The 8,895-nt window shown below is 41.6% G+C and overlaps 1 protein-coding gene and 1 long non-coding RNA gene across 8 annotated transcripts in view; one reads left to right on the plus strand and one right to left on the minus strand.

Annotated features, from left to right (window-relative positions):
- gulp1a (GULP PTB domain containing engulfment adaptor 1a) overlaps window positions 1–8,895 on the minus strand; it is a 57,643-nt gene that overhangs the window by 13,022 nt on the left and 35,726 nt on the right. For all 7 annotated transcript variants that reach the window (XM_007552260.2, XM_007552258.2, XM_016671610.1 and 4 more), the window contains one exon: window positions 3,889–3,950. In XM_007552260.2, the coding sequence (XP_007552322.1) occupies window positions 3,889–3,950 (62 nt within the window). The remainder of the gene's footprint in view (window positions 1–3,888; window positions 3,951–8,895) is intronic.
- LOC103138144 (uncharacterized) overlaps window positions 1–8,895 on the plus strand; it is a 28,375-nt gene that overhangs the window by 9,835 nt on the left and 9,645 nt on the right. The gene's annotated exons all lie outside the window — the stretch shown is intronic.

Here is an 8,895-nt window from a genome sequence, read left to right on the forward strand (position 1 = left end):
CATTAGCATATGCTAATGCACAACGCTAACACGCTCTGTAGTCTGAGCTACGGGGAGGATATATGGAATCAAAGTGACTTAAGGAGGACTTGAGGAGGCCTGGATGCTAACTGGAGGCTTGCTGGATGCTAACTGGATGCTAACTGGCTGCTGGATTCAGACTCCTCTGTTTCAGATGTTTCTCCTGACTTTTAGAGTTGAATTATTCCATCTGTCAGGTTAAATCTGTAAACTCTTTGTTGCTGCTGCCTTGGACTGAACACGCTCACTAAAAGAGATTTTAATGTCAGTGAGTTTCCTGACTGTATAACCACCAAATATCACATGAACCTGTAAATATCTCAAATATCTGTAGCTTCCCGCCGACCACATGCAGCACACCGCGCTCTAAACATCAACATTATGTCATGGTGATGGAGAACCTTAGCAGGTTGAATTTCTCTGTTCAGGCTTCAGATTGTTTAGCGACTGACGTAAAGAATTTGCTTGTCTGACAGACTGAGCTGCAGGTCTGTTAGCCTCACACACAGTCACTGTTTACATGTTGGGATTTCCAGCAAATTGCTGCTTAAAACTGTTTATCTCAGAGGAATTACGAGCAAACGCAGAAAATCTTCTGTTTGTTTACATCCTCGGAAATAAAACACCTGAAGAACTGCTGACCGTCCTTCTCAGTGCTAAAATACGACAAGATGGCAACAAGCTAAACAAAACCACGATTAATCATGATTAATCGATTACTGAAATAATCTGAAACTAATTTAGTAATTGATTAATCGTTAACTGGAGAATAGAGAGTCAGAAGAGCTTCAGCTGAAAGAACAGACAGACGAAATCCAGACAAAACTACGAAAATTTAGACATTTTGAGTTTAGATGAAAAACTGTTTATAAAGTTAATAATAATTCAAATAATTAATAAGATTAATTATTTTAATTAATAGAATAATTGTCGGAACAGATTCATTTGGTGGTTATTCGCATGATTAACTGATTAATCGGCAGAATAACCATCAGAATATTTGATTATTCATCAGAATAATTGTCCAAATAATTGATTAACCTTTAAAATAATCATCAGAATGATCAATTCGAATAACTGATTAGTCATTAGAAAAATTGTTAGAAAATGAGCATCAGAATATTTGATTAATCGTTAGAATAATTAACAGAATAATCGATTAATCATCTGAATAATCAATTACTAAAACAATCTTTGGCTTCAGCCTGAATCCACCTGCAGCTCAAAGTGACCTTTGTTGAACTTTTAACGAGCATTTGCAGTAAGCTGAGGCTTTCACTTGTGTTTTGTTCCTTCTTGGGAAATAAAAAGATCTTAGAAAGTCTTTCTGTGAAAAGCACAACGACCTGCAGCTCTTGTTCTCCACATGCTGAGAAATTCAGAGGAACGGCAGCGGGAACTCGCTGCGCCCCGCGCTTCAGTGGTGAAAGCAGAAGGAAAAGAGCCAAGAAACATCAGGACTGCTTCAAACGACAGCAGCTCGAATCCTGATAAAAACACCCAACAGAGGCACAAACTGGACTGCAGCTCTGGCTGCTGCATAAAACAGCATAAAGCTGATTAAACTCAGCACCGAGAACCGCCGGAGCTCTGCAGCCGCCGCGACGCGTTCGCAACAGGTCCAAACGCCCAGATTATTCCTTCAAATTACTTCAACCAAAATACGAAGGGGCCAAAGAGAGCCGAACAGCGCGGTGATGAGCCCAGGACCCGCCAGATAAGAAGCGATGCATTAAAAATGTAAACGGTGCCGGATGTCTAGACACAGAGACGCTGGATCTATGAAACACATTCAGGTTGTAGATGCACCTGACGCAGCGTGAAATATGCATGTAATACGTGCAACAGCAACGATTTCCGATCAGGCTTCCAATCACGTCAGGCTGGGATTCAACAAGCCAACGTAACGACCTGTAAGGTAATTTATCTCTGGCTGCAGAACGACATCACTTAGAAAAGCCTTCATCGTCTCACCTGCTGCCTGGAACTGAAACACGTCGAGATTCACAAACGGGAGCAACAAAGGTTCAAATGCAGGGGCCGGATTTTACAGAGCAGGGCAGCATGTACAGCATGTAGAGGTGAAGAAAAGCTTATAACAAAGAACACAGGATCATTTATACACATTTAAATATGAATTTTACGGTCCTTATAGCTTTCCATGGCTATAAATTACTAAGTTATCTTAGTTTACTGCGTATGCTAGCATTAGCATAGCCTACGGCATGTGATAATCTTAGCTCATTTTACCGCGCGTGCTAGTTAGCTTACTTTATGGCGCATGCTACTTAGCTTACTTTATGGCGCGTGCTAGTTAGCTTACTTTATGGCGCGTGCTAGTTAGCTTACTTTATGGCGCGTGCTAGTTAGCTTACTTTATGGCGCGTGCTAGTTAGCTTACTTTGCTAGATTTAGCTCAGTTTACAGCTGATTCTAGTTTTTTTGGAATTAATGCAGTTTAATTGGAATCAAGACTTTATTTTAGACATTTAATTTATAACAAACTTTTTATCGTTTTTTTTTATTTTAATTTTCACCTGCAAAAATCAGTATGGCTGAAATTCGTCTTTAAAAGCTGTAAATATTTACCTCAAATTAAACGACCTTCTGATGATCCAAGCCAATCAGCGCCGAGCGGCTTTCAGCCAATCAGTTACGTTTCTCTGACCACACAGTTAGCCACCAGCTAACTGTCAAGAGACCCACTAGTGTTAGCGTAGCCTACTTTGTGTGCTCATGCTTCCTCAGAATGGATTGGTGTCTGTAGTTTGTGGTAACATGAATAAAAACCCAATAAATAAAATATCAGAAAACGTAGATCAAAGCGTAAATCTAACCTCTAATCAGCTGCATTAAATCACAAACGTAGAAGTGAGATTGTCTCCAGAAATGGTGTCACCTTGACAAAAGGCAGCAAAATGTCTCCTTTCAGCATTTACTTTTCAGATAATTATGTTTTTCTCATTACTTGCTAAGAATGGGGGCAGCATTTCAGTGAAACAGCTGACCCAGATCCTCTCATTAGCGGCCGCATCTTTGCTTTTCTTCCACAAAGCAATAAAAGAAACTCTGAGGTTAACGGAGGGAAGCGATCCAAGCGCTTCAGTCGTGCCATTACAATAAAATGAGCAAAGATAAAAAACACAGACGCTGCTTCCTTGATGAACAAAAGAACGATTAAAGACAGAAAACATCTTCCTGACTCATTCTGGTTTCAGCAGCAAATCGTTAAGCGAGCTTGTTTTGAAAATCCGGAGAGTTTAAAACCGGAGGGAACGTTCGGCAGCGTCCTCATTACGTTGCCTGAAACTCCCTCTGCGATCGCGTTTTCACTCAGATCTCAGCAAATCTGAGCAGACGGGGAACTCATCAGAGGAAGCTGACAATCTGCTTTGATGTCAGGAAAGGTGTTTCTTTTGCCAGTTCACCACGCTTCTTTTTTATTGCAGAAAAGCAGCTGCAGCAGTTTTGAGAATCTGCTACTTTTCAGAGTTTCTCAGAGATCCGCGCCTCACCAGAGGAGGAATCTTTGTCAGAATAATAAAGCCGGGGAGTCGGAGCGCTCTTTCAAAAGTTGAGGACTTGTTGCGTAACAGAGGGAGTTGCTCAGAAGGTTGAGGCAGAAAGACGAGGCGTTTTACGTCAACAACCCCTGAAGATCTCATTAAAACCAAACAATCAAGGTTAAAACTATAAAAAAGTTTCCCAAAAACTTTGCAGCACCAAGGTAAACAGCTGCTGTGGGAGATTAATGAGCCGGCGTCACAACCCAGCTTACAGCATAAAAACATGCAAATCACCTTCAGAAAACTTTATTTTTTTACTTACAGAAACCCGAGGCGATGTTTCTCAGTATTTCAGTCTTACCTTGGCATTGTAGGGAATGTAGTGCTTGGCCAGAGCCTCTGGGGTGTGCATCCACGACTTGTCTGAGAAAACAGGAAGCAAAACGTCAGAGGAAGCAGAAATATTAAATTCATCCAGATTTACCTTCATTTAGCCGCATTAAACACATGAAACAGCAAAGAAATGAGTCCAAAAGTCATTTAAGATCATCAAAACAAGCTTCTTATGACCAAAACTAAAACTATAAAGCTTAGGTTAAACAGAATCAGAAGGTCTGAAGTTAGACTGAAGTGATTAATCGTGATTAATCGCTTACTGAAGTGATCGATAAATTGTTAAATAGACTATATGGAGTCAAAAAAAGGCAGTTTGGTAAAAGAACAACACATTCAGAGACATGATTAATCCACAACTGTGTATATATACATTTAATTTAAAATAATAATAAAAACGTTTATCAAAACATGAGAATAAAATGTTTTTCCATCAGTGATGAACTTAAGAAAATGATTTCACTCAAATTAATTAAAACCTTTGATGGCAAAAAACCCACAAAAAACATTATAAACTTTAAACAATTAAAGTAAAACTGAAACGATTAATCACATTTAATCGTTTACTGCTTCACATGTTAGCATGGACATGCTAATGAAATACTTTGGAAAAGGTTTAATGGAAAATGACTAAAGTTCAGATACTTTGACATGCTAACTGGCTAACATGCTAAGAGGCTAAAATGCTAAGAGGCTAACATGCTTACTGGCTAACATGCTAACATTTTTCACAAATTCAAATGTGAAACTCTAACATGGTTTATGTTAATGTTTGAGAAATTATCAGTCATTAGCATGTTGCTAATGTTAATTCTAATTTCACTTTATTGCATCAAGAGTTGTTAATCAGACATCTAATTTCTTCTCTTTGGGTTGTTAACCTTCTTAATCTATCATTTGGAATAAATTTTCCCATTTTTCTCGCTGTATTAAACCATTTTCACAGACTGAAAGTGAGCCGTGAATTAGAGGTCGTCACAGGTCACTGACGGCCTAGTCCAAGCCTCCCATTATTTCTCTTCACTCCTCATTTCCTGCTGATTGCGGCTGTAATGAATCTCTGGGCAGAGCCTGCATGGTTGCGACCCCAGGGCAGCAGAACTCATGTAAGCTGATTGGGGTCGCCAAAGACCTGCGAGGCGTCGATGACGCGACTTGATGCTAGCGCGTCCGCTGCACTGGAATGCTAATAACCTTGTTTACATCGGCTGGCGCTGTTGGCCAAGTGGATAACCTCATTTGAATTTCAATTAGTGTCGTTTGGTCCCAACGTTTGCTTAAATTGGATGCTTTCAGCGGCTCATCTCCAGCATTCTAACGGCTGAAGAGGCTGAAAAATGAAGTTTTAGGGTTTAATCAAGTTAAAATGTTCAGATATTTCATTCGAACAGAAAGAAAGCTGAAGCTAAAGCAAGAAGTGTTGGAATGCAGGAGTAATAAATCAGCAATAGGCCGGACCAGCTCATTATTTCAGCTCCAAACTGTTTAATACAAACTGGATTTTGTTGAAAGTCACACCTGAGGTATTGGCAGTGTGAGAACTCCCGCCTGCATCGTTCCGCCTGTGGGTTCCTGCTCTAATTAACCAGAGCAGACGGGCCGTTCCTCACCAGCAACATCAGGAGAAAAAAAACACTTTGTAGCTTTTAATGAAAACCAAACAGCAAAGCTAACAGAATTTAAAACACGCCTGGCTGCGGCACTGTTGCCTTTCAACGTTTCCATTAGTAGATTAATAAGAATCCCAAAACGCTGCTGGCATGTAAAACGTCTCTGAGCCTGGAGGAGACGACGACGCTGCGCCGCTTCTGGTTCCAGTCGCAAGGCAGTGCAGGTTTTCGATGGACATCAAACTTTGCTGTAGTCAGTTGCTTGGTAACCATGGCGATGAGCTCAAACAGGAAGTTAGATTCAGCAGCTAAAGCTTCGTTTATGCTTGAGACGGAAAAATGACAAACACTGACAGAATCTAAAAAATGTTTTTCTAATGTTTTTGTGTAACTTAACAGGTCAGTAAAAGTTTTGATTGAAAAAATGAGGAGAAAGCGGGAAGCAGGTCAGCTCTGCTAGCTATGCTAGCTTGACTCTGACATCTTAACACGTAGCTGTGCTGTAGAATTCGATGCATTTCGGTTCACTTAACACTAAAACATGCAGCCGATACACCGACTCTGACAGATCATCGGTAGAGCAGGGGATTAAGCTACGTAATCTCTGCTCTGTTGACAGTTGTAGCTGCTGTCAGTCGGTTGCCATGGCAACGAGAACGTGTGGAGTATTTTAATTTCAATAGCTGCTTTTCTATTCAATAATTGCACAATGAGATATTTCAAAAATAAATTAGCTAAGTGGAAACACACCAGTTTAGGAGAAAAACTTGGCACTAAGATTTTTTAATTGGTTTATTTTGCTAAAATGGGAAAAAAAAATTTCGACATCACACGAGTCTCATGATCAATAACAGGATGTTGCTACTGGGGGAAACCATGAAGAAGACGACAGGAAGTGGAACTAAACGCGTGAACAAACTTTTTCTCATGTGGTTTTAATTCCGTTTCTTCTTATATGGAAACACCTGAAATCGTGTTTTTCCGACATTGGCTGAAAATTTGCAGTTTTGCTCATATTTGTACTTTAAAAGGAGCTACTGTTTGGAGAAGAAATCTTGTGAAGTCTTCAAGTCTTTGTCTTAAATCAGGGGTGGAACAAAATAATTTTAAGGGCCACAAATGGCCCCCGGACCACAGCTTGGACCTCCCAATGGTAATATAACTTATAATTTATGTCCGACTCCCAGCCCTAGAAACCTCTGCTGAATATTAGCATAGCGTTGGCCTCCTGCAGCTTGAAGTCCTCACTGTAATGCATTTATTTTTATTTTTTATGTCTGGGCCACAGGAAGTGGCAGCCAATAGACTAATTCACTGCAGCGCTCAATCAATGACACAGAATGAATTTGCTGGCTGTGCACAGCTCTCCATCACGCAGAGGACAACGTTAGCGGGCCGCCAGCAGGACCGACCCAGCCAGGAGGTTCTGCTGGGAGATAAAGGTTCTGTCTGGGATTAAAAACACAGTCAGACAGAAATAAAGCCTCATTGAGCAGGTAGAACGTTCTGGAAAATGTTCCTCTGGATGCAGAACAAGTGAAGCTGATCGACCGCTGAGCAGCAGCCGCTTTGTGGTGGCAGGATTGATGTTGGTTTTCTTCTAATTTCCCTCCCTCGGCGTCAGGAAGAACCATGAAGGCGTCTCACCTGGTTCTACGGGAAGCGGGAAGTTTGGGAATCGGAGCGAGAGGCTCAGCGATCGCTCACATCTGGGCTTTAAAAACAACATGCTCAGGCGATGACTCGCTCTCTGTTTACAGCTGTGGACGCTCGGCTCGCATCACATGACGATGCTCTCAGAGCAATCACATACACACACACACAGACACACGCAATCACACACACACACACACACACACGTTTGCGTGGCTATCTTTGTGGGGACTTTCCATTGACTTCCATTCATTTCTACAGCCTAAACCACCTTTACCGTTTTCCTAACCAACCAAAACTCAATTCATACCTTAGCCCTAACTCTGACCCCTGACCCTAAAACAGGGTTTCCCCTTGTGGGGACCAGGCTCCGGTCCTCACAACGTAGTATATGTCAGTAAAATCGGTATTACAAACAAACGCGCGCACACACACACACACACACACAGGGAGGGAAACAATGAAAGCACCAGGACTCTATTTGTGCTCCGTTGAGGCTGAAGCTGTTTTGGTTCTGATCCAGATCCATTTCTAAGCTGCTGCTTGTTCTGGTGCAGCTGCTGAACGATTATTGACTGACTGAACATTTTATTGACCATTTTTAATATGAAATTCATCTTTGATGATCTAAACTTTGGCCAGCCCAGGTGTAACCTGAAGGTCGATGTAGGGTGAGACTCTGCCGTCTGATTGGTTAAGAACTCATCATCAAGTCATTGTTTCTCTGCATGAGTCCATTAACTTGTTTTACACTCGTTAGGCGAACTTTCAGAAGCTTTGCGCCGGTTTGTTGCCGTCTGGAAGAAAGAGAGAGACGGAAAGGAAGCAGGAAACGTGTTTGTTTAGTTCCTGTCTGAAGGTGACTTCCTGCCGTTACTCGAGCGGGAAGCGCCGCTTCACGCCGCCACCGCTTCGGTTTCAGAGCTTCTGGCCGACTTGCAGACGTTTGAAACTAGCGTGAAGCACAGTGGGGCCGGAAGGCCGACCGGCGCTCTGACGAACTGAGAGAGGAGTCTGGATCGGGTCGGAGGAAAGGTTTTGTTTTTACGTCTCTGACTCGTTACGTCAAACTCCCAGCATGCATCTGTGACAAGCGGAGGAAGACACCGGAGTCGCGTTCTGATTTAAAACGCAAATTCATAACAAAACAGGTTCAGTTAAGGTCTGTGTTCATGTTTCTATTATTCTGTTTTAACTTTAAGGCCCAAAACGGTCGACATAAAACAAGCTGGATTTTTATATCAGAGAAAATTATTACTGGAAAGTTGAGTGGAAGGAGGGAGAAAGTCTGGTAAACAAAGGAGATAAATAAGATAAATGCAGCTTTGAGAGCACCGGGATGCAAAATGCAAACAATCAGATCTGCTTGAGTTTCCAAGTCAATGTTTCCAGTCCACTTCAGTCTTTAAAAGGCAAACCAAAGTCAAGTCCCAGGTCTGACGGGGAATCCTACCGAGTCTTTTCTCCGTGTTAAAGTTTCTAACACTAAATTAAACATTTTCTCATTAAATACACAACATTTTTAGATCCGAGTCCAACTGCAGTCTAAAGTCTGTTTTTGAGTCACAGTTTGAAGCTCCAAGTCCAGATGTTCGAGTTGTTTTATAGTTCGAGTCATTTTGCAGTTCAAGTCGTTTTGCAGTTCGAGTCGTTTTGCAGTTCGAGTCGTTTTGCAGTTCGAGTCGTTTTGCAATTCGAGTCGTTTTGCAGTT

Source organism: Poecilia formosa, unplaced genomic scaffold, assembly GCF_000485575.1.
Source record: "Poecilia formosa unplaced genomic scaffold, Poecilia_formosa-5.1.2 Scaffold47, whole genome shotgun sequence".
Taxonomy (NCBI): domain Eukaryota; kingdom Metazoa; phylum Chordata; class Actinopteri; order Cyprinodontiformes; family Poeciliidae; genus Poecilia; species Poecilia formosa.